The sequence below is a fragment of the Hakea prostrata genome, chromosome 1, assembly GCF_041222555.1.
Source record: "Hakea prostrata isolate BN-2017 chromosome 1, UWA_Hpros_2, whole genome shotgun sequence".
NCBI lineage: Eukaryota > Viridiplantae > Streptophyta > Magnoliopsida > Proteales > Proteaceae > Hakea > Hakea prostrata.
The window spans coordinates 2,118,026-2,144,054 of record NC_142600.1 but is presented as its reverse complement, the minus strand read 5'-3'; the positions used below and the strand labels follow the sequence as shown (position 1 = coordinate 2,144,054).

The window sequence follows — 26,029 nt, the reverse complement described above, 5'->3', positions numbered from 1 at the left end:
GCAACCAAGGAGAAATTAACGGTGCTAATGGAGTAATAGATTTGGAAGCCCAAGCCAAGATGAAGGGAGAAGAGCCAAGTAGAAATGCCAGCAGAGATCGATGGCATGTTATGGGGGTCTCATGCCACACTTGCAGAAAACAGCACAAAAGAGGCTTGCTTGCTCGAACCTACATCCCACAGTTCATCCCAAGACTCGATACACATCTTAGAGACTAGAAACCATGTTCCGTGATTACTGTCGGCGATGAGGCAAAAATGCGATAAAAAACTGGGCATCAACAAAGGTGCAGAGGACTCTGTTACTAGCCAAAGCAAGAGGTAGCATCACTTAAGAGGGTGAATCGATTGGGCGATGCGAGCGCCAGAGAAACCCCCTTGGATGAGGGTGAAGGCGATGAAGAATGGCCGTAATTTTTAGGCGGTGTCTAGGTTTGCTGATCGCCAACAATGGAGAAGATGAAGCTGGAGGAAGATAGGGGTTCGTTGGGTTTACACTCAGCCAACTAATGGGTTGGTTCATATTCTTTTGACCCACAAATTCCTTATTTGGGCCCAACCTATTTCTTTAAACCCTAGTAATGTAGTACTGTATTTGATTGATCAAAACAATAGCCAAATAGGACGTTTCACAGGGAATCAAATTCAGATTTGATAGACTTAAGATGAAACAGAAAATAAATGTGAAAGATAATAGCATAACAATACAGGCTGAAAAGTTCTTCAAAACAGGGGCAAAACTATGATGAAGAAATTGAAAGGACAATATAAGGGAATTGAGAATAACAATGTAACACCCGGGCTTTATACCGCAAGGTGGATCGCTTGGATCGAACACCAACTTACCTTGATCAAACACAAGGAATTTCCATAGAGAAGGAATGCTAACAAAGCAATTTGATTTCAATAGATGAGTTGTGTCTTCACCTTTTACATAAGTCTCTTTATATAACATTCTAAAGAGACATAAACATTAATGGTAACATCCAACCACTAGCTAACACCACCTACCTATTAATAACTCAAATACTACCTAACTCTTACTCTTTGACAAAGGAAAACTCCTTTGACAATAACTTCTTTTATTTTCAAACCACAGCCCCTTTTATTGACTTTTCAAAAACTAGACTTGGGATTAGGTCTAGACTATGAAGTTCAACATATGTGGGCTAACTTTAGGGGTGTCAACGGTGCGGTTTGGAGCGGTTTGGGGCCGGGCCTAACGGTTTCGGGCTGAAAAACCCCCAGCCCAAACCAGCCCATTTAAAAGATAACGGTTTGGTGCGGTTTGGGTTCGGGTTGACTAACGGTTTGGCCTATGGTTTGGATTCGGTTTGGCTACTAATTAAATCTTTTGAAAATTTTTCCTCAACTCCAAATCCTAGTTTCTCACACACCTACAAAGATGAGGATGAGACTCCGTAGATTCACGATGTGTGGCATTAACTTGATCCAAACCACCCTCCACCCTCTGAATTTAGATTTTTCTATCATGTGTACGGTGGACGCGTTCGTTAGCTAAAGACTTAAGAGTTAGAGTTATCAATTAAGATTTTTAAATTTTAATATAATAAAACTAAATGAAATTTAAAATTAAAAGTTAACGATTATGATTAGACTTAGGTTATCAATTAATTAAGACTTTTCAATTTTAAAATAATAAAACTAAATGAAATTTGAAATTTAAAAATTAAAACTTAAACCTTAAACCTATTAACACTCAACTCTCAACTACTCCTCGTTTCACGTCTCAACACCGAATTCTGGATCATTAATTATATTTGAACAATACCAAAAAATTAATTACATTTAATATTTTAATTGTATTTATGTGTTAACGGGCTGGTGGCGGGCGGGCCCAAACCGTTCTTCGGCCCATTAACATCGGTTCGGGCCGTTCGGGCTTCGGCCGGTTTGGTCCGGTTTTAACGGTTTGGGTTGAAAATTGACACCCCTAGCTAACTTTAACCCACTAAAACAGTCCTAGCCCATAAAGCCATGGGCTGATTTGGGTGATAGCTGTAAGCCTTTGATGGGCCTGACCCAATGGGCTTCTTCTTTCTTAAATATGTCTTCAATTCTGCATCAATTCTCCCCGGCTTGAAAATATTCGTCTCCGACGAATGAATGAATGACATGTAACGTTCATACAAATCGGAATCAAGTTTCTTGAAATCATCAACATGAATCCAAGTATTATCATTCTGTGGACAATTCTTCCATTTGACAAGGAAAGCATGGTAACCAGTGCCACGACGAGTGGTTTTGTAAGGGTCATCCAAAACCTCCTTAATGATGTCAGTGATTGGTGGCTTGAGTTGGGGTAGCCTCAACATTTGTTCAGTGTCTCCATCATCAGAGTGGTGTCCTACATAAAGATGTAAGTCAGCCACGTTGAAGACATTGCTTATGTTCATTTCTTTTGGTAGCTCGAGGACATAAGCATTTGGTCCAATGCGTTTTAGCACCTTGTATGGACCCATCTTCTTTGGATGGAGTTTGTTGTTGACCCCATGTTGGAACCTTTCTGGGTTGACACGAACCATCACCATGTCTCCCAGTTGAAACTCCACATATCGTCGATGACGATCTGTTGTAACCTTGTAGACATCATTGCTAAGAGCTATTCTTCGGCGAACATCAGCATGTACCTCTGTGATATGGCATAGAAACTCGTTAGCCTCAATACTCACGCGTTCTTGTGCTGGTAATGGAATGAGGTCTATAGGCCATCGGGGTTGAACTCCAAGTAGAATCTCAAAAGAAGTACGACCTGTTGTACGATTAATTGAGCTGTTGTAAGCAAACTCAGCTATGTCGAGTATGGACGGCCATGTCTTCTCAAAGTCACGAACCAAACACCTCAGTAAGTTTCCCAAGCTTTGATTCACCACCTCTGTCTACCCGTCAATTTGTGGATGGAATGCGGTTGAAAACTGTAACTTTGTGTTAGTTTTCAGCCACAATGTCTTCCAAAAGTAGCTCGTGAACTTGATGTCAGGATCTGAGACAATGCTACTTGGTAACCCATGTAGTCGTACAACCTCCTTAAAGAATATATTTGCAATGTGAGATGCATCAAAGGTCTTGTGACATGGTATAAAGTGAGCCATCTTTGAGAAACGATCAAGTACCCAACCATGATGGAGTCATATCGCTCTTTTGTTGAGGGTAGCCCAAGTACAAAATCCATACTAATATCAATCCAAGGTGCATGAGGAACTAGTAATGGTGAGTATAGACCTGTATTATGCTTGGTTCCTTCGGCTAGCTGACAGACTCTACATCTCTTGATTACATTATCAACATCCTTTGCAATATGAGGACAATAATACCGATCGGTAACTTGTATGATAGTCTTATCCCTACCGAAGTGACCTCCCAAACCTCTGCCATGTAGCTCCCGTATGATGTGATGTCGTAGGGAGGAATTTGGAATGCATAACCGAGTTCCCAAAAACAAATACGCATCGTGAAGTGAGTATTTATGATGCTGTCTACCTTGCTGTAACTCCTTGTATGGCATGCTGAAATCTTCATCAAATGCGTACTCATCACGTATCTGATCAATGCTAACTGCATGTGCTGAGAATGTGCTAAGAGTAAGTACTTTTCGGCTCAATGCATCAGCCACTACATTCTCCTTTCCTGCTTTGTACTTCATTGCGAACACAAACTCTTGTAGATAAGCAACCCATTTAGCATGCTTATTGCTAATCGACTTCTGTGAATGTAAATACTTGAGGGCCTCATGATCGGTGTAGAGAATGAACTCTTTGCCGATGAGATAATGTCTCCAATGGCGTAACACCTGGACAACAACATACAACTCCAGATCATATGTTAAATAGCGTCCCTTGGCATCATTGAGTTTCTCGCTATAGAAAGCGATAGGGTGCCCTCCTTGCATCAATACACCTCCTAGACCAATATGTGAGGCATCAGTTGCTACCTCAATTATACGGTCAAAATCTGGCAAGGGAATTATTGGAGCCTCAGTCATCTTTTGCTTGATAAGATAAAAGGCTTTGGTTGCTGCTGCTGTCCACTTGAACTCACCTTTGCCTTGCTTCAAACACTCGGTAATAGGTGCCATGACTGCACTAAAGTTCCGAATGAATATCCTGTAAAATGATGCAAGTCCATGAAAATTACGAACCTCGGTGATTGTCTTTGGTGTAGCCCAATTTGTTATACTTTTTATCTTCTCTGGATCAGCTTCAACCCCCTGTGATGAGACAATAAAACCAAGGAACACAACCTTTGGCAGCATAAAGGAGCATTTCTTGAGATTGATGTATACCTTCTCAAGGCGAAGCACTCTCAAAACTTGCCGTAGATGATCGATGTGATCGTTTGGATGCTTGTTGTAGATCAATATATCATCAAAGTATACGACCAAAATCGACCAATAAAAGGACGGAGTACCCGTGTCATCATGAATGTACTGGGTGCATTCGTCAGACCAAAAGGCATGACTTTCCATTCGAATAGTCCATACTTGGTCTTGAAGGCAGTCCTCCACTCGTCTCCAGGCCGAATACGAATCTGATGATAGCCACTTCTAAGATCCAATTTAGAAAAGATCTTAGCCCCGGATAGCATGTCTAACATGTCATCAAGCCGCGGTATAGGAACCTATACTTGACTGTAATCTTGTTGATTGCTCTACTGTCCACACACATGCGCCATGAGGCATCCTTCTTTGGAGTCAGTAATGCTGGTACAACACGTGGACTTAAGCTCTCCTGAATGAATCCTTTATGTAGCAACTCATTCACCTGTCTTTTGAGTTCATTGTGCTCTGTTGGGCTAAGGCGATAAGCCGATAGGTTTGGTAACACCGAACCCGGTACCTAATCAATGGCATGTTGAATATCGCGCATAGGAGGTAGCTCATTAGGCAACTCATCAGGAACCACATCAGAAAAATCAGAAAGTAACTCTTTGATGGGTGGAGGAGTGACTTCCCTTGTAATAAGAGCCAATACCAGCCCTGTATCATAGCTAGTGTGAATGAACTCCTTGTGAGGAACAACCAACAGCTTCTTTTGCGGTATGGACAACAACTTTTGTGCTTCATTGGTCCCCTTTTGGTTAGTCCTCAAGGACCTCCGTTGACGCATTTCAGCTAGGACATTGACTGAGTGGAGGATAGTGTGAAGTCCTTTGAACTTTAATACACACTGCTTTTTCTTCCCCTCGACCATAACATCATTATCATACATCCATGGTCGACCAAATAGAACATTAGTAAGATGCATAGGGATTACATCACACCATACCTCTTCCTCATATCGATGGAGCTTTAGTGGTACGAAACACCGTTGATTTACTTCCAGAGTATTCCCATTCAACAAGGATACCCTATATGGTTGAGGGTGCTTCTCCACCTTCAAGTTTGCTTTCTTCGCAAAGGTGTCTGAAGTAACGTTAACGCAGCTCCCACTATAAACTATCACCAAAGCGGTATTATCTCCGGACTTCATACGGCTGTAGAAGATACAATTGCGCCGCCAGTCCTCTCCTTTGGTTTCAGCCACCAAGATGCGGCTTACTATATGAATGCCATAAGCATCACCTCTATTAGCATCATCCTCATCATATGCAACTCCGTCATAGTTGCCATCATCAAGCGGGTATGGGAATAGATAAGGATCTTCTTCCTCTGCTGAATTTTCTATTTCAGCAACAGCATTAATCTTTTGACGGTGTGGGCAATATTTAGCATAATGTCCAACCTCTTGACAGTGAAAACATTGTGTTTGGCTGCCACTAGTAATAGGAGCCTTGCCCTTATCTTGTCGGGTAGGAAATGTGGGTTGAGTAGGGTTTGTTGTTGTAGGTTTTGGTGCTGGAAAATTTCACCTTGCCTCCCCGGCTTGGTATCCAAACCTTTTGTTGTTGGATGCCAATCATTCTTCTGCACGTAGGGCCTTTTCAAAACAATCCCGCACGTTCTCTACATCCACAACGTCAATGGCCCTATTGGTTTCAGGCTATAAACCCAATCTGAAACGTGAAAAGATTTGGATCTCCCTCTCTCGAATTCCTGTACGAGTAGAAAGAGTCAAATTATTCCATATACTGTAATTGACAAGTTCCCTTGATGAAGAGGATTTAACTTGTCTTATAGTCGCAATCGAAAAGTAGATGACAAGTACTTTTCTCTTAATTCTTCCTTCATTTCCTCCCATGTAGTAGGAGCTCTACCACGATCCTCCAATTCATATTCGCAAGTTCTCCACCATTCATGTGCAGCTCCAACTAGCTTGGTACGTGCTAACTTCATCTTTCGTACCTCCGATAGTTCATACCAATCAAAATAGTCATCCAATGATGCCAACCAATCAAAAAAGACTTGAGGATCATGCTTACTCGAGTATTCTTTGAGTTCAAGCTTAACCCTGTGAAAGTCACCAACATGCTTATTGAATGTAGGTTGTTCTCCAACGAAATAACTTCGTAGGTGCTCCTCAAAAGTTGGTTGCACAATTGGAATCCTTTGGGGTCCTCTCCCCATATTTCTCCGAGCAGGAAAATTGGCTACAGAATAAGCTGGATGGAATTCTTCACCAAGTGGAGGGTGAGGAACATGAGTAGAGGCCGCAACTCTGGCATCCATTTCTGAGAACCTCCCGTCCATTTGCCGTTGGTGATTTGGGGGTGAACCACTCCACAGCCGCGGATTGTGGCGGTGGCCGTTCCCCGCGCCTCTAGCCTGGCCTTCCCGGTCCGTTGTTGGCGGGGAGACTGAAACTAGAGTGGTATTATTAGGATAATAGCATAACAATACGGGCTGAATAGTTCTTCAAAACAGGGGCAGAACTATGATGAAGAAATTGAAAGGACAATATGAGGGAATTGAGAATAACAATGTAACACCCGGGCTTTACACTACAAGGTGGATCGATTGGAACGAACACCAACCTACCTTGATCAAACACAAGGAATTTCCATAGAGAAGGAATGCTAACAAAGCAATTTGGTTTCAATAGATGAGTTGTCTTCACCTTTTACATAAGTCTCTTTATATAGCATTCTAAAGAGACATAAACATTAATGGTAACATCCAACCACTAGCTAACACCACTTACCTATTAATAACTCAACTACTACCTAACTCTTTGACAAAGGAAAACTCCTTTGACAATGAGTTCTTTTATTTTCAGACGACAACCCCTTTTATTGACTTTTCAAAAACTAGACTTGGGCTTAGGTCTAGACTATAAAGTTCAACATATGTGGGCTAACTTTAACCCACTAAAACAGTCTTAGCCCATGAAAACCATGGGCTGATTTGGGTGATAGCTTTAAGCCATTGATGGGCCTGACCCAATGGGCTTCTTTTTTAAATATATCTTCAATTCTGCATCACCTAGCCCATCTTATTTCATTAACCAAATATCCAACCCATATTCCTTCATCCACACTTTTAAGTGCTTAGGCATAACCCATTTAAACGACCCACCTTGGGCCCAACCTATCTTATTAACCCCAAGCCCATCTCATTTTGTTAACCCACATTTCTTAAGCCATTCCATTTTTATGACCCAAAACCCAATCCAGCCCATCAAACCAACATCTAACCCATTTATCTTGACTCATGGTTGTGCGTATTTGGACCCCACCCTTTTAAGCCATCTCTCTTGGGCCTGGCCCAATTTATTTACCCAGAACCCAAGCTTCCTCAGCCTTAAATTGAACCCAAATAATTCAAATGGACCAAAACCCAAACAAGAGACCAATTCGAACCAGGGATTCACTACATCAGCGGCTCAACCAAGCCAACAGAGTGAACCGTCGTCATTAACCTCACGCAGTCGCGACAGTGCAGGAAGAGGCGAGGATGTAGCAGCGGTCGTTGAGCACAATATTGTCCTTGTTGTCGGCGCCAAAAGTAACGCAATTATGTGCATCGCTCCTGGATTTAATGCTACTTTCCATAGACATTCAGTTGAATTCCTTCCGTCTCAAGTGCGAAAGATCGCAAACATGTTGTAGGCTGAACTAGCAGAGTGATTGCTCACGGACGAGGCAACGAAGGATTCGATGTCTCTCACTCAATCAATTTTTTTCCCAACAGACCAACATGTTGAGATAGCAATGTTGGCAGGACCGATTATCGGTGACCCTCAGGCAGTTTCTGGGAGGTTAATGGAGCTAACGGAAGGGCCTGCATTTGATCGCTTCCTCCTCACGTCTGTAGAACACGGCTGCTATCGGGTGAAAATCTTTCATACCTATATGGATGCTAAACTCCTTACAATAGATGTTGTGATCTGTAAGGGGCCTATCGTATATGGTTTTTGGCTAATCCCAGCTCCTCTGGCTATTCATGGTGTGTTCCATCCATGGTGGAAGATCTCGCGAGATATCTTGCTATTTATGAATAGCGAGACGATATCTCACTCGCTCGAGATCTCGCCGAGATATTGCCGAGATCTCGCCAACGGCCACTTTTTGGCTGCCTTAGGGGCTTTAAAAAGCCCCTGTCTCGCTCAAGAGAGGCATATCTCGCCTCTCTCTCCTTTATCTCGCTAGAAGCCCAAAATTGGCCGGAAAACTCGATTTTTGGCCGGAATTTGTTGGGGATTCAACATAGCAACATCATCTACTCATCTACAACAACAAATTCAAGCATATTTCAAGTGATTCAAGCTTATTTCAAGTGTTCTTCAAGAAATGTAAGATTTTCCCCCAAATTTGAATTTTTTCAAATACAAGGTTCTACAATGGTTGTATGAGTGTGGTATAAATATATGTTGATGATCAAGCTTTGATCTACACTTTCATGGAAAAAAATTTAATTTTCTGTTATTAATTTTTTTTTTTGAATTTTCGAATTTAAAAAATATATTATCTAAAAAATTAAAATTAAAGATCATAAATAAATACTTATGATATGAATGTGATTATTATTTATGTTAAACTACATTTAGAGGGCTACAATCTCATGTATTAATATTTTGATTATCATGCTTGCTGTATTTTTTTTATTTAAAGAATTAAATAAAATAATTATGAAATATTTCATTAAAAAACTATCTTCTTTTTTTTAAATGATTCTTATATTATGTAGTTTATTTCAAAAATACAAACATGTCTTATTGAGCATTGTATATATGTTATTTTAGAACAAAGCGTGTGTTTTGTTGTTTTATAAATTATTTTTACATAAAATAATTATTAAAAATAATGTTATTAAAAATTTATCTATTTTTTTTTAAATGATGCTCATATTATGTAGTTTATTTCAAAAATACAAACATGTTTGTTTGAGCACTATATATATGTTATCTTAGAACAAAGTGTGTGTTTTGTTGTTTTATAAATTGTTTTTACATGTTTTTATGTATCTAAAAATTATTCTAATGATTATTTGGGAACATTCACGTATGTATTTCAGACTTTCAGTGCTGTACATTTGAATCTTAAATGGCAACTAGTGGGAGTGGCGGCACTGGTAGTGTGACTCAGGACATTGCTTGGCAACATGGGGATCCACTGACTACTGACAAGAAGAAATCCCAATGCAAGTATTGCCTAAAGACTTTGAATTCTGGTGGTTCAACCAGATTAAAGCAACATTTGGCTAGTGGTTACAAAGATGTTTCCAAGTGTCCCAAGGTTCCTTATGAAGTGCAAAAAGCAATTGCAGCAACTTTAAGGGGAGGGAAACAAAGAAAGGACGAGATGGCGCAAAAGCAAAGGGAATTTGAGGATACAGTGCTATCTAGACCTATTCTTGATGTTGATGAGGAATCAAGCGACGATAAAGAGAGGAGGAGGGTTATGGGTGTTGAGTCACGAACCGAATGGAGACGGATGAAGGCTGCAATGGAAGCTAACAGACAGTCCGTACATGCTGAGAGTGTGAGGCAATATGAATAGACAAGGGGAGCAGGTGGTTCGGGGTCAGGGGCATCCATGCCACCTAGACATAGTTTTCAGGGAACTGAGACTGAGAGGACCGAAAGGAGGAGGAAGACTAGACATTATGATTCCACATTTGACCAAGACCCCTCCCTCTTCAACCAACAAGACATCTATCAAAGAAGCATTCCATATATGTTTGCTAGAGGTAGAGAAGGCAATAGGGAGGAGGAAGCTAGGTTGGCAATCAACAAATTCTTGCTCTTCAACAACATTGCAGCCAATGTAGCCAAAACACCATACTATCAGGGGATGATCAATGCAGTTGCTAGGGCAGGTGTAGGGGTTAAAGGCCCAAGTGCTTGGGAAGTAATGAATAAATATTTACCCAAGGTAAAGCAGGAGGTGGATGAATACATTGGTTCATTAAAGGAAAAATGGAGTACATATGGTGTTACTGTGATGGCTGATGGATGGACTGGTCCTACTAGACAGTCCATCATTAATTTCATGGCAAGTTGCAATGGAAAGACAGCCTTCCTTAAGTCAGTGGATGCCTCAGATTAGATCAAAGATGCTGACTACCTTTACAAGCTTCTTAGGGAGGTGGTCATCGAGGTAGGGCCAAATAATGTTGTCTAAATTGTCACAGATAATGGTGCTAACTTCAAAAAAGCTGAAGAAATGTTGATGAGGAAGAAGAGCAGCAAGATCCACCTCTTTTGGACACCATGTGCAGCTAATTCGATTGATCTTATGTTGAAGGACTTGGGGAAAAGAAAGTCAATTAATACTGTGGTTGAGAGGGCTAGAAGGGTTAGTAATTTTATTTATAACCATGGTTATGTGCTGAAGATGATGAGGAACCACTGTAAGGGTGATCTAGTCAGACGACTCAGACCTGGATTGACTAGATTTGCCACCAACTATGTAGCTCTGAAAAGCTTCCAGAAGAAAGTGGTGGGTCTTCGGCACATGTTTGCAAGTGAGGAGTGGTTTGGTTGGTGTGGATCTAGCCATCCTGATGCAGTACTAGCCCAACAAACCATTGCTGATGATTCCTTTTGGAGGCAGCTGAATAGGACACTGGGCATTATAAAACCTATTGTGTTTGTTTAAAGGATGGTGGATTCGAAGAAGAAGCCCATAATGCCCCACATATATGCTGCCCTCCAGCAAATGAAAGAGTTGGTTAGAGCTGCTGCCCCTAGCTCCTTCAAATCCTACGAGAGGATCATTGATAATAGATGGGAGATGCACTTGATGCATCCTTTGCACTTGGCTGGTGAGTCACTATTAAGTCAAGTTTTTGTTGTACACTTTAATTTACATTCTTTATTTGTTATAACTTATAATTTATAAACAAGTAAACAACCAAATCACTAAGTCACTAACCAAATTTTTTATTTCCACAATGCAAGCTTACTACCTCAACCCAAAGTACCATTACAAGAATGATCTGGGGCTTGATGTAAAGTTGATGACTGCGGTGCAAGAGGTGGTGGAGAAGCTTGTGTCAAATCGCGTCATGCAAAGGACAATTAATGGAGAGGTGAGAACTTATTCAATTGTTTCTTCAACTTCTTGCATTAGTGCATTAAACATATACATAATACAATAATTGAAGAATTGGTGTACAGATCAGGGAGTTCAGGGATGCCTCTGGGAGTTTTGGAAAGCCTTCTGCAGTTGCAACTAGGAAAAAAACTGATCTGGTAAATAGTTCACTACTCTATAAGTCATTAAGTCTATAAGTCTATAGACTATAACTCTATAAATGAAAAATGATAAGTCATAAATATAAAATTTACTTGCCTAATGCATTCTTATTTTTGGTTATGCAGCTGACTGGTGGTTTCTATATGGAACTAGTGCGCCAAATCTCAGGGACATAGCAATTAAAGTACTCTCACAGACTCGTTCATCCTCTGGTTGCGAGAGGAACTGGAGCACCTTCTCGCTCATCCATAGTAAGGTACGGAACAGATTGGGGAGTAAGAGGCTCGAGGACTTAGTGTATGTGCATTACAACATGAGATTGAGAGTAGGGCACATACAAGATGATATAGATGACGACAATCATGAACCGATTGAGTTAACTGATGTATTCCACGAGCCCCCCGCAGAAGATGAGGAAGATGATGTCATATATCAGTGGGTTAGGGATGGAGGTGGCCAATCCAGGTGTTGTATGGGCCGTAGGGCAGCCGGATCCTACCATTGCTGCTACTATGGGCCCAGATGTTGTGGCTAAGCACATATCTTCTGATGAGGGTCAGGCTGCTGCAGCTGCAGCAGCATCAGCAGGACGACCAACTGTACCATTTGAGGAGCCACCTGGTCGACTTGAAACAAATGAGGTGACAACTAGTAGTGGGGATTTAGATGATGCCGATGATACCAGAGGGCCAAGTGGCCCAAGTTAGCCATCGAGTTCGAGTTATGGAGGCAGTCAGGCTAGTCGTGTTTCTGGTGTAAGTCAGCATCAATAAAGGGAGTCACCTCCACCAGGTCCGAGTCATCCGACACATGCGACCCACAGTTCCCCTATCTCTCGGACTTATGCTAGGAGTAGGAAGAGCAGATCAAACCAGGGGCAGGGGCAACCGAATGATGATGCGAGCATGCATGATCTTGAATTGAACATGGGAAGCATGAGCCTAGATCATGGTCAGAGTGATTCACAACAGCAGAGTTTGGACAGTTGGCAGTCATCGGGGTACCAATACGGGGATCACAACACCGGGTCAGATTACAGGGTATTCTTCTTATGGAGGTCATACTATTCCTCAAGACCCTGCACCTGGAGAGTACACATATGGGAGTGAAGGTGGATTGTTAACTGAGTGTTTTAGAAACCCCTACCCCCAGATACTCGACAACAATATGAACAACAACAACAACGGCTCTTTTACCCACCCACGATTGACGGTTATCCCAGAGTGCTATTCCTCCAGTATTCTGACATTGAGACATATCAGTTCCATATAAACCAATATATGACATACTTCAGTGATGGATTGACTTGGGAGTCATATGTGGCCACCGTTCAGAATCAATTGATGCAGAATGCTGAGTGATACTCAAACTCTTAGTCTTAGTCTTGTAAGTTGTAAGTTGTAATTTTGAGTTTTGACATTCTTAGTCTTAGACTCTTAGTCTTGTAAAGTTGTAATCTTCTTAATTCTTATGGTTGTAAAATTTTGAAGACATTTAAGTATTTAACAATTTATTACTTTGAATCTTTGATAGTTTGAACTTTGATCACTTGTTGACTTGAATACTTGATGTGTAATGTTATTGTATTTGATAGTTGATAGTTGATAAATGATAACTCATTAACTTGAATTACTTGATATCTTTACATTACAATATTACATGTTGTCTCTGTCTCTCTAAGACTCTAAGTCTCTAACCTTGCATTTCACAGAATTTCGGTTTTACACATAGGGTCGACTTAGGAGACATAGTTAGGGTTATTTTCTCACAAATCTAAGGCCACCAATGTGTTCAAAAGGCCATAAATATGCTAAATACCAAGTTTCAGCCCAACCAGAGCCCTAAAACCCACTGAGATGGGCCACCGAGACTACCGCCATTTTTTTGGTAGATCTCGACCGAGATCTCGCCATCCCGGTCGAGATCTCGCTTTTCTTGAGTGGTGAGATCTCGCTCGGGAGCGAGATCTCCCACCATGGTTCCATCCATCAGCTCCTCTCTGTATGGACTGTTTCAAACTATTTGCATTTGGGATTGGATAGCTGCCAAAGAGGGCTTGTCAAGCTGCTGAACTAGCATGGTTATGTGGCAAGTATTGAAGTTCAGGTTTCAAATTTCCCCTCACCTTGAGGACAAGGTGAAACTTAAAGAGGGAAGTGTTGATAAGCCCCTAATAACCAAGGGAAGGAATAAGAGGGAGTATGCAATATCACCTAAAGCTGCTACAGGGGATCCAAATGAGGAGAAGACAGATGCAGCATCCAATTGGACAGCAGCCACTAACCTGCTGTAAACAAAGGAGCAAAAGGAACAATCCAGGTGGCAATAGATAAGTGGCTCCTTGTGTAAGAGTTTGTTATGTGATGAACACATTTATGTGTGAAATCTTAGGGCATAAAGCATGCATTTTATACACTTAGAGTGGAGTTACCTTGGGTTTTATGTTGTTTTTGCAGATTTTAGGACTTTTCAAGATTTAAGCAAATATTTGGAGTTTTGGGCTTGAATCATGCTATTATACACGTCAAGAAGTCTATTCAAATTCTCAAAGCGAAAATGGGCTTGATCTAGAGCATGATGGGCTAGAGATGTGTGATTATGGGCCAACTCCGAAATATTGAAAAGATAAAGAAGGCAAATTTGATCTACGGCTGAGATTTTAAATCAAATCTACAGAGATATTATTGAGAGAGTCCAAATGGAAAAGAGTCCTTGCATACCTCAATATCTTATTTCCTATCTTGGATTTAATTAAAGAAAGAAAAAGAGGAAAAAGAATTATATTCAGAAAGAAAAAGAGGAAAAATCCCGTTTTTGAATGCCTCTGTCCAGTTTCGATCAAACCCTTCATCGAACGGTCATCCAATGTCCGATCGTGCTGAGTTTTGGAGGAGAGCTTCACGACTACTTAAACCTCAAATCCAACGGTGGAATTATGCATCTGATCTCTCTAAGTCGGCGCGATTAGTACGTCAAAACCCTAATTGGTTGAGTAAGTAGAAACCCTGCGTTTTATTCAAATTCAGCCATGCTTCATATCTCATGTAAACTCTATAAAAGGAGAGCATACTCCATCAAAGGAGAAGGTGTTCTAGAGCTTAGTAGAAGCATTCTTTCTTCTCTCTTCAATTTATTTAGGCTTTCTCTAGTTTTCTTTGCTTGCATTTGTGAGATTTAAATTTCTAGATTCAATGTTTAGGTTTAATTTTTTTATGTAATGCAATTCAAGTTCAAGTTTCAAGTTTTTAGATTCGTTTTTCTTTGGGTCTAGCAATTGCAGATTTAGATCATTCTAGATCTAGATCTGGTTGTTAGGGTTGGTTGAGATTCAAATCGTTTGTTCAATTCGCAAGTAAGTAGCCTTCTTTACTAATCTTCTCTCCTCCCTCCATTCCCGCTTCTATCTACCCCTCCATATTCTTAATTTAGGATTTACTTTCAGCATTATTTATTGTTCTCCCTTCCCCTGGATCCTTGATCAGAGATGCCTACAGTCGTGCCTCTCTTTGGTTAAGGTTTCCATTTTACTTTCTGCAATTTACTTTCAGCACTGTTTATTGTTCTCCCTTCCCCTGGATCCTTGATTAGAGATGCCTACGGTCGTGCCTATCTTTGATTAAGGCTTCCTTTTCCTTTTATTGCTTTGTTATTTACTTTCTGCACTGTTTTTTTTCTTTAATATCCATTTCCCCGATCGGTGGACTGTAAACTAAGGCAAATGGTCCACGGTCAAAGTCATTATTATTATACTCCCCTTCCCTCGATCCAGAGCTGACACTCGGATCACTTCCCTTTTCCTTTTTATTTTTATTGTTCGCAATTTTTTTCCTGTCTTTTATTTATGCATTGATGGTGTTTAATTTATTTTTCGTTTCAATTCGATTGCATTAGACGTATAGATTAGGATCGTTTAGTTTAGTTAATTAGTTAACAAAAATTGAATCATTCCACTCTCGCATTACTATTAAGAAGTTGAATTATAAGTGGCATATCTCCTTGAGATCGACCCGTTAGCTACACGATACCGTGCGCTTGCGGTTACTTTTAAATTGAACAAACATTATGCATAGGAGTTTGTTAGAATTCAGGGAGTACGTAAGGGAGGAGGAGGAGGGGAAAGGGGGGGGGGGGAGAAGAAGTGATGCAAGTGAATGCTTAAGGAGAGGGAAACCTCTTGGAATGGCCTAGCCTAGCCATTGGGATGAACTTGTTCATCAAAGTTCTATGTAGTTTCTCTTTATTTCAGAAGTTCTTATCAGTTAGTAGTATCAGTCTGTATTCATCAGTTATATCCAATCAGGGAAGCTTGATGAAATCGACTATATCTCCAATATTATTATGCTGTTTTGCTGTTCTGAATTCATAGCTTTCTGGTGTTATTTGTTTCTGTTGTTGAAGTTTATCAGAGTTATTGAAAGAACAGAGTTAAATTTTGTTGCTGTCTGTATTGATCTTGTTGCCATCCATTGCTGTCAGTCAGATTTCAGTGGGACTCAGACCAAGTTTGAGAGGGTCCTAACATTCTTTTACTTGATATTTGTTATTGTATACATCCTATCTGATACTTTCTGCCCAGCTTTTATAATACAACAAACTTTAAATTTTCAAGAATGGGAGCCAGGAAGAGGGAAGAAATGCTACAAAAGGTAGTAGTAAGGAACACCCAATATAATGGACCACCCAAAAAAAAAAAAAGCCATATAGCCTCCCCAAAAAAAAAAAGATATGTCAAATAATGAATAAATAAATTAAAAATAGAAAGCAGCAACCCTGGTCAAACGAATAGCAACCACTGAAGGGATATTAAATAGCTATTAACTCCTCACTACATGAATGGAAACACTAAAGAATTTACAACAAATGATATAGTAGCTGACACACTTCATTGACCATCAAAAGGCATAGTGATCAAATAAATCTAAATTGAAACACGAGGAAAAACAAAGGACAAATTATGAAAGTAAAAATACTCTCTTAATCACTGTCCATTTTTACATAGCACAAAGTTCAAGGTAGCACAGGCAAAGCGGCTGAAGTCAACTGTCTATTCAATTTTAACCCTCGCTTAAAACAGCTGGCTAACCAATAAAGGATGTGTTATGCAGAGTTGGGCAAAGTAATATAGTAGCCACATTTTGAAGTTAGAATCTCCCCTACTTCCTCTTCTTCAAAGAGCTGAAGAACCAAATTGACTTGTTTCATTATATTAATTTTAAAAAATTGCCATCTGAAGTTAACTCTTTCCTGGGCAACTTTAGCTATTATTGGTTGCAAACTACATAATCCCTAAGGCATCATTTGTTTGCTAGATAAAAAATGGTGGGAAAAATAAACATGTGGGACCTACATGTAGTGGGGTGGGGGAGTACAAAATAAAAAGAAAGGATTTTGCGAAAAAGTTGCAAATGTGTGGGTCCCACATTTATCATATCCCTCACTTTCCCACAAAGTCCCATTGATTTAGTCGAATTTTAAAAGGGGGGTGGGGTGGAAAAAGTAGGGTGTCGTGTCAGCAAACAGGGTTCCTTAAATCAATGAAGCTTGTCTACTGATTTTCCCACCCTATTGAACCAAACAAGCCATGCCTAGAATTTTGTGGGAAAGTATACTCCTTCCACTCCCTTTTTCCCACCCCTCTTCAAGTTCTTTCAAACAAACGATACCTAATCTAAATTAAGATACATAAAGAAGTAATTAACTAAGTGTAGTTTCTTACAAGAGTAATAGAAAATTAAGGGAAATGAGTACTTGAAGATGAATTGAAAAGCACAATGCAAATTACCTGGGGAACAAACAAAGCGCAAGCCACTAAATTCACAGGAATAAAGAATCAACGGAAGCTCGGGTGCCATGGTGTACTGAGGTTTCCTTGGGATCTTGCTTGTGTCAAGCAAAATATCAATCACCTACACCACACACATATTTGACATTTATCTCAATGGAACTATTGTACAAGACTCGAAAGAAAGCATGATAAATAAGTCATTTCCTCAAAAAGGAATCAATGATCTCTTAGCATCGACCATAAATTAGGTCTTAGAGAAAGTGTCAGAAAATGAAAGCACCAAAAAGATTATTCATGGGCACCATTTGTATAAAATGTGATGTAAGCAGGCCGGTTCAATTGGTTCTGGTTAAACCTTGTAACTACTTTCAAGCTAGTATTGGAACATAAGGGCTTTGGGCCAATTAATTCGGGGTTATGTGAACGTGTTTAAATAACATTGGCCGCCAAAATGAAAGCCCCAAGTAATTCATAGATACCATTTGTGTCAGGTAGACCAATTATATTGGGTATGGTTAACCCGTTAAGTCTTGTTTCAAGCCATTGTTTGGGCAAATCAGTTTGTGGTTATGTGTTGTACTGGGCCTTAATTAAAATTGTCTACAGAGATGCTTGTGCTTCTATACATGGACAGTTAAGAATTTTATGTTCATAGCATTGGTAGAGTCAATTGAGAAGACCGCAAGTAAGAAACCGAGTTTTAGAGCAATTAGGAGGCAACTTCCATATTTTATTAGGTTTTTTTTCTCAGATTCTATCTTAGGTGGATTAAAGACGAAATGGTTTAATAGGTTTAGGAGTCATAGTAAGTCAAATTAGTTAATACAATACTTCATCCACACATAACTCGTGGAAATGTTAAGATTTCTGTGGCTGTTTAGCTTATTATTGACCAAGGTGGCAAGCGGCTTTGCTGAGATTTTAATTGGTTTTCTTTTTGTCTGGTTCTTCCATGGGCAGAAAAAGCCAGAAAATTTATACAAACCCCAGTCAGCCAAGTATCAAGCCACCCCTAAGGTTGGGCTAGTCCATCATGGACTTAAAATTCTTGAGTTCTTGCATGGGGGACAGCCAGCGTCTATCTTTAAACTTATTCAGTAGCTATCTTATACTTTTTTTTTTATGTAATAAATATTAGTGGGTGAATTAAATGTATTACATAGTTATTATTTCAAGGAATTCAGATGTAAAGACATCCATGAGAATTTCCAACGTACTACTTTGAGATTTGTCAATAAAAGAGGCATAACTGCATTCTCCCCATGATTTAAATGGCTGACACATTCTGGCTTGATAGCTGATGGTCCATAGAATGCAGCAGTGCCATGACCTGTGAGACACATCTGCTGAGGTTTGAATTAGAAACTCAACCATATATCCTCCTCCTTTTTTTTGTTACATCTGATTCTCTACAGTATTTCTTTTCTGAGTTTTAAAAAACAATAAAATTCTAGGAATGAATATCTTCCCCTGAACATGAGTTGATCCACAGTCCAACATCCACCCAATGTATCGTCTTCAGTTTTGGGATCTTGATAAATACTGATTAATGGGTACAATCAAACCAGATTTTGTTTCAGAGCAGTCTTAGATTATGTATTCAGTATGATCTGGTTTTCTAACTTCTTGTTTGGGGTAAATATCTGGTTTGGCCAACTTGTCATTGACTCCCCATCCCATGTGCTACATCTAAAGCAATCCCTAGGTTAATTAGATTGCACCAACTTGTCTCCTCCTCTGTATATTTCAGAAAGCAAAGAATCTTTGCTATAGGTAACTATTTTAAGCAGAGATTGCTTCCCCCAGTTCAGTTCATGTCTGGATGATGAAGGTTTTATCCCTTCAGATGGAACTTTTGACCAACAAGGTCCTATTCGACAGTTGGCTCGACAAAGGCCTTTGGATTTAGATTCCTTTGACCTAAAATCGGCCATAGATCGATGGCCGTTAGTCATAATATACACTCATATGGAGATTTGGCTCAACATTTGCCTAGTGTATACTATACTTTATTTGTGGTATCTCTATTTCTTCCAAATTTCTTTCATCATCTTATTACCGCATCTCCTGCAACACGGATCAGTTTCGCCTCTAAATAGGCAAACCGAGTCTTGGATTGTTTCTTCCATGGGTCTACCCTGCTTTAGCTAAGATTTTAGGTTACCTGAATTGCATCTTTACAATTCTATAGAGTTACCATGTTTTTAATAAATACTGGCTGATCTGATATGAGGTATAGGAAACTGAAATTTCAGAATAATCAAATAGCCAATTTTCAAGCAACCAAATCTTGCTTTAGCCTATCTTCTGCTTCAGCTACTAAAATTACCCTATTGTAAGTTACCAAAATTTTCTTTAGCCCATCTTCTGCTTCTTATTGACTTTATCCATTACTTGCTATTTTGTTCACCAAATAAATCCCTTAATGTCACTGATGTAGGAGAAACCCTAGACTAGGGGACCTACATAGTGGGCTACTAGACTCTTAGAATTAAACACCTACTTTTGACAGATAGTAAAGAAAGGAATTTGCAGCCCTTGAAATCTGATTAATCATGCATGCAAGACAGCTAAAGTAGAGAAATAAACACAATAAGTCTTATTGGTAAGCACAACTAAACAAGAATCAATAGAAAAACAAGGGGATGGGGATCTTGGCACCATAAAACTAAATTGAATGCAAAGGTATTAAAAAACTTAAAGAAAAATAGAGCTGTCCTAGTCATTATCAGATTTCTAACAAGGAATTCAACAACTAACACTGTAAAGGGAGTCTTGGGAAGTCTTTATTTTAAACAAAACTACTGCCAAAGAATAAATGAGAAATATTTTGGGAGAGAAAATGTTACCTGCTGATCCTGACTACAAAACAGGGGTTAGAAAGCATTTAGGAACATAAATAAGAGAAAGAAAAAATATTTTGAAGTAGCGGGGAATCCTAGGAAAGGAGAAAATAATATTTTGAAGTAATGCCGTATCCTAGGAAAGAGAGTAGGTGATAAGAGAGAGGGAGAGAAAGAAAAGAAACAAAGAGAAGGGAAGGGAGACTAACAAAAGACAATTAGCTGCCGTATAAGGGAAAGAGGGAAGAAAAGAAAAGAAGTTTTTTTTTTTTTTTTTTTTCGGCAAGAAAAACAGAACCGTGGGGTTTGGGGAAGAAGAAGAAGATTTCCAGGAAAGAAACTAGGTCTTTTCTGAGGAAAAAAAGAGTAGATCTTTGTAGAGGAGAGCAAGGGGAAGTTTTCTAGTGGGAAACAAAGGTGAAAGGAGGAGAGAGAGAGATTACCTGGAGAGAGGGGAAAGTGCTGGTTCCGCCAGAGAGAGAGAGAGAGAGAGAGAGAAAAAGCAACGTGAGCTCTTTTTTTCAAATTCTTTCATTCATTCATTGCCAAAAACGAATTTGATACAAGGTTTAAATAAAAAAATTGATCCCTCACAACCCTACATGTTTAATTCCCAAAATAACCCCAACTTTAGTTGTAAATATAACCCAAACTCAAAATAATTCAAAATTAGGCCCAAATAGACTTTAGGTCCAGCCCATAAAGACTCAAACATGAAATTAAAATATTTCAATAGTAAACTACTACCCAACCCACTAAGACTAAGGAAAATAACATGACAAACTGCAATGAGCAGTGTTTCTCATCGAACCATAGGATCCTAGCAATCCGATAACCTTTGAACTCATCATCCATCCACAGATGCTGTCGTGGGATGATCTCTACGTCGGCGTCGCCGGTAAACTCGGAACTGCTCATTGATGTCCTCATCAACTCTCCCCAACTTTGAAGAATTCACCTCCAGTGAATAGAGGCTCTGGTAGTACTCTAGCATGTCTGGGTCAAGTCGTTGTAGCTCCGCCATCATGATCCAAGTGTTGTCGATCTCAGTATGCCCCCGCCACTTAACTAAAAATTCTCTGTAACCTCCCTCTTTTGTAGTTGTAACTCTCTCATCAAGGATCTCTTCAATTGTCTTAACTCTTTTGTGAAATTTAGGCTTAGGTGGTACTGAAGTAGTAGGGAGTGAAGGGGTCTTACCAGCAGGGTCATCAAAAACAAAGGGCAGGGAATCAAGGTCATCTGGATAGAAAGATGCAATAGTCGGAGTGCCATGGAAGGGGATAAGGTCCTCCACATTGAAAATATTTCTGATTCCCATGTTAGATGGCAGATTAAGAACATAGGCATTAGCTCCTATTTTCTTCAGAATCTCGAATGGTCCTGCACTACGAGCATATAGCTTGCTCTTACCTTTCGTGAAACGCTGCGGTCTGATCCTAACCATCACCATATCTCCTTCTTGAAACTCTTGCAGTCATCAATGCACATCAACTTTGGACTTATGTTGATCATTACTCAGTACTATTCGTTGTCTTATACTTGCATGTAAATCAGATATGTGCTGCGCAAAAGACTCGACTGATGGGGAAGTCCTAAAGCTAGGCACAGTTGGAATAAGGTCTATAGGAGCCTTGGACTGGTATCCTAGACAAACCTCAAAAGGTGACAGATCAGTGGTTCGATTCTTAGAGCTATTATAGGCAAACTCGGCTTGGGTAAGGACCCAGTCCCAACTGGTAAGGTACTCTCCTATAAGACAACGCAACAAGTTCCCTAGACTTCTATTAACAAATTTGTCTGATGTGTGATGTGTATCTGGATTACTTTGCAAGGCAACTAGGGCATAAACAACTCCTGACTCTTTACACTCAACTTCAAATTCTTGCTGATTTAGTATGCCAAGTGTTTTAGAGCAAGTTTGTTTGATGGTGTTGCCTTTATGCTCCACAACCTTAAGCTCTTTTGGGGCGCTAGGGGTCAATCGGATCTTTTTCCCTTTATATTCAAAGATACAGATGTTAGATTTCCCATAGGTAGTGACATCCCTATTATATAACCATGGTCTCCCTAGAATGATATGAGACATCACACCACACTCTATCCTTATAACTAGCAAAATGTAGGGGAACTAAACACCTAAGTGTTACAGGGATAGTAGACTGATCGACCCACACAACCTTGTACGGTTTGGGGTGAGCCTCTGGTTTGAGCCCCATTCTAGAAACAACACTTTGAGCAATTACATTCATGCAGCTACCACTATCTATGGCGACTCGACAGTTCTTACCTTGATGGCAAGTGTAGGTAATAAAAATATTAGTCCGTCACCAATCATCAATATCTTTGGGTTGTGATACCATACAACGCTCAACTCCAAGCTTAGACCCATATACCATATCAATATCCTCATCAGATATGTTCTCATCTAGTCTATGGTCTTCATACTCAGGCTCTTGATTGTCATCCTGATCTAAATCCACATGGTCTTGCCCTCCAACATAAAGGTTTCTATTGGGGCATTCCCTAGCAACATTTCCAAATCCTTGGCATTTGAAACACTAGAGCTGGCCAGCTTTCATGGGGGGAGTTCCCAAAATGCCTTTACCCTTGTTATCAATTGGGGTGTTATGGATTAACAGGGGGTCTTTGGAAAATGGTAGTGTTAGGGGTAGACCTTCGAAAACTAGATTCTCTAGGATGAAAGCTATTCTTCTGAGGAAAAGTCTTCATGGACATCTCAAGTTCTAGAGCGATCCTAAAGGCTTGAGGGACATCTCACACTAAGTGGGGTGCAAGTCGTGACCAGATATTGGAGTTAAGTCTAGTAATAAATCTAGAGAGTGTCTGCTCAACATCCTCACAAGTACGGCTTCTAATCTTAAGTTCATTGAATTTGGCCATGTACTCAATCACAGTTAATTTCCCTTGCTTTAGGGTGTTCATTTCATTCAACAAGTTCAGCCTATAAGTGATAGGTAAGAACTCCATTTTAAGCCTTTCTTGCATCTCAACCCAAGTGGTCACTAGCTCAAGTCCTAGATTGTTCTCTTGGTACTCTAATTCTGTCTAAAAATCTTGGGCAGCCCCAGTAAGCTTAATCTTAGCAAACCTAAAGCGAACCTCTTCCGACATATTATAAAAATCAAAGTACCTGTCCATTTGTCTAATCCAATCTAGTAAGACTTTCGCATCTATTTGGCCATCATAAGATGGGGCCTCTACCTTGACTATCCTCCTAATATCGAACCCTCTATCATGGGGGTCAAGAGCATTGTCATGCTCATAGGTTGCATGATGCATAGGACCAAGATGTGCACGTGCTCCACAACCTCTTCCTCTACCTCTACCTCTTCCATTACCTTGGAAATTATCCCCAATTCTATTAAGATCCTCGAGGCCGTGGTCAAAGTTCTGGAGGTCCACTTGGTAGTTTTCATTCCTAGGTCCATTGGCTTGAGTATTATGTCCTTGTTGTTCTTGCTGTCCCTCTATGGCTGTAAGTCGTGTTGCAAGGGTCCGAAGATTACATTCTATGGCCTGAATGGTGGTGGTTTGGGCTGCCTGTGCTGCCCTTTGGTTATTTAACTCCTCTTGAGTTGTTCGAATGGCCTTTAAGATCTCTCCATTTTGTTGGAGCAATTGAGTCAATTGGTCAAGGGTCAATTGGGCACTTGATGAACTAGTCATATTGGAATATTCGTTTCCACTTCGGGTTACTACCATACACAGTTTGACCTAAAGACACCTAAACTAAAACCAGCAATTCTAACAACTCGAAACCTAAAATTCCAGCAGTACTAGCACTCTAAACCAAGCTCTGATACCATAATTGATGTAGGAGAAACCCTAGAAACTAGGGGACCTACAAAGTGGGCTACTAGACTCTTAGAATTAATCACCTATTCTTGACAGATAGTAAAGAAAGGAATTTGCGGCACTTGAAATCTGATTAATCATGCATGTAAGACAGCTAAAGTAGAGAAATAAATACAATAAGACTTACTGGTAAGCACAACTAAACAAGAATCAATAGGGAAACAAAAGGATGGGGATCTTGGCACCATAACACTAAATTGAATGCAAGTGTATTAAGAAACTTAAAGAAAAATAGAGCTGTCCTAGTCAATATCAGATTTCTAACAAAGAATTCAACAACTAACAATGTAAAGGGAGTCTTGGGAAGTCTTTGTTTTAAACAAAACTACTGCCAAAGAATAAATGAGAAATATTTTGGGAGAGAAAATGTTACTTGCTGATCCTGGCTGCAAAACAAGGGTTAGAAAGCATCTAGGAACATAAATAAGAGAAGAAAAAAAATTTGAAGCAATGGGAATCCTAGGAAAGGAGAAATAATAATTTGAAGTAATAGCGTATCCTAGGAAAGAGAGTAGGTGATAAGAGAGAGGGAGAGAAAGACCTGAAACAAAGAGAAGGGAAGGGAGACTAACAAAAGACAACTAGTTGCCGTATAAGGGAAAGAGGGAAGAAAAGAAAAGAATGTTTTTTTTTCCTGCAAGAAAAACAGAACCGTGGGGTTTGGGGAAGAAGCAGTTTTCCAGGAAACAAACTAGGTCTTTTTTGAGAAAAAAAGAGTAGATCTTACCTTTAGGTGTTATTTTTACTATTTTCAACCCAATCAGCTCTTACAAATTAATGACGTGATAGGGTGTTAAAACAGTGAGAAAACATCCTTTCATCTTGTCAAATAATGGATACCTTTGGGTTTCATTTTTACCATTCATAACTCAATCAGCAGCTCTTTTAGATGTCGTTTTTACTATTTATAAATTATAAGTCAATCAGCTTTTACAAAACGATTAAAAAACAGGGCTTATGAGAAACAGATAATAGCCATCATCAGAAGAAGAAAAAGGGGGGGGGGGGGGAGGAAAACATAAGCTAAAAGGATTTCAACACTTACACTTGGGGATTCAAGACCCTGACCAATCATGAAAAGCACAGCAACCATGCATCTGACCTGGTGCCACAGAAAGGAACTACCTTTGATTGTTATGGCCCATATTTGGTCATCTTCTGACCTAGAAATACAATATAGAAAAAGATTCAGTGCTAAAACAAATGCATTTAAATTCAAATTACTTCTTGGATACAGTATGTGAGAGAAGGAAAAGAAATGCAACTTTATGCTGCCAGCGACAGAGAGGGGACTAGATAAAGAAAAATAGTCCATTATGTCAATGAGGCCGTCGTCAAGAAGTAAACACAGTATTGCACAATCCCAAAGAAGTATCTGAGATTTAGAGCATACGTTCCAATATAGAATTCGGCAAACTACCACAGAAGTTTTGTAAGTCTGATAAGATGAAGATAATGTTATGCCTACCAATAGTAAGCAAAAAATGAAAACAAGGACAGCAATCCTATGATGTGATCTATTGTAAATGACACAATGGATAGTCCGTAGAATAACGCGTGAGAATTATCTGTGAGAGAGTGTCAACCTTCCGTCGCAAGCTGAAATTTCAAATGATAAGATATTGCGCCTGTAATTGTGGACATTCATTGCATCCATCTTACAAAAGTTCCTGAAGTCATGTTCCCCAACAAATTTTTTACCAGCTATCTCCATTGCCTGAAGTAGAAATCAAGCAAGATATTCTTGAGTTATGCACCAACAGTAAATGAAGAAGTGTACAAGGACCAAAACTATTCAGTGTTTGTTTGATGGAGAAGTGAGGATAACACTAAAGGGGGTGGCATAAGTGTACCTTTTTGCAGAAAATAGCAAAATGTGAATTTATTTGCTTAAGTGGATTGAAGAATGAAAAGACAAGCTTCCATAA

General features: G+C 39.7%; 1 protein-coding gene across 3 annotated transcripts in view; it reads right to left on the bottom strand.

The window, feature by feature from the left end:
- LOC149026578 (Pseudouridine synthase family protein) overlaps window positions 1–26,029 on the bottom strand; it is a 47,040-nt gene that overhangs the window by 4,197 nt on the left and 16,814 nt on the right. For all 3 annotated transcript variants that reach the window (XM_089154431.1, XM_089154427.1, XM_089154424.1), the window contains exons 10-12: window positions 25,688–25,818; window positions 25,147–25,264; window positions 17,377–17,500 (exon numbers count right to left, since the gene is read on the bottom strand). In XM_089154431.1, the coding sequence (XP_089010557.1) occupies window positions 17,377–17,500; window positions 25,147–25,264; window positions 25,688–25,818 (373 nt within the window). The remainder of the gene's footprint in view (window positions 1–17,376; window positions 17,501–25,146; window positions 25,265–25,687; window positions 25,819–26,029) is intronic.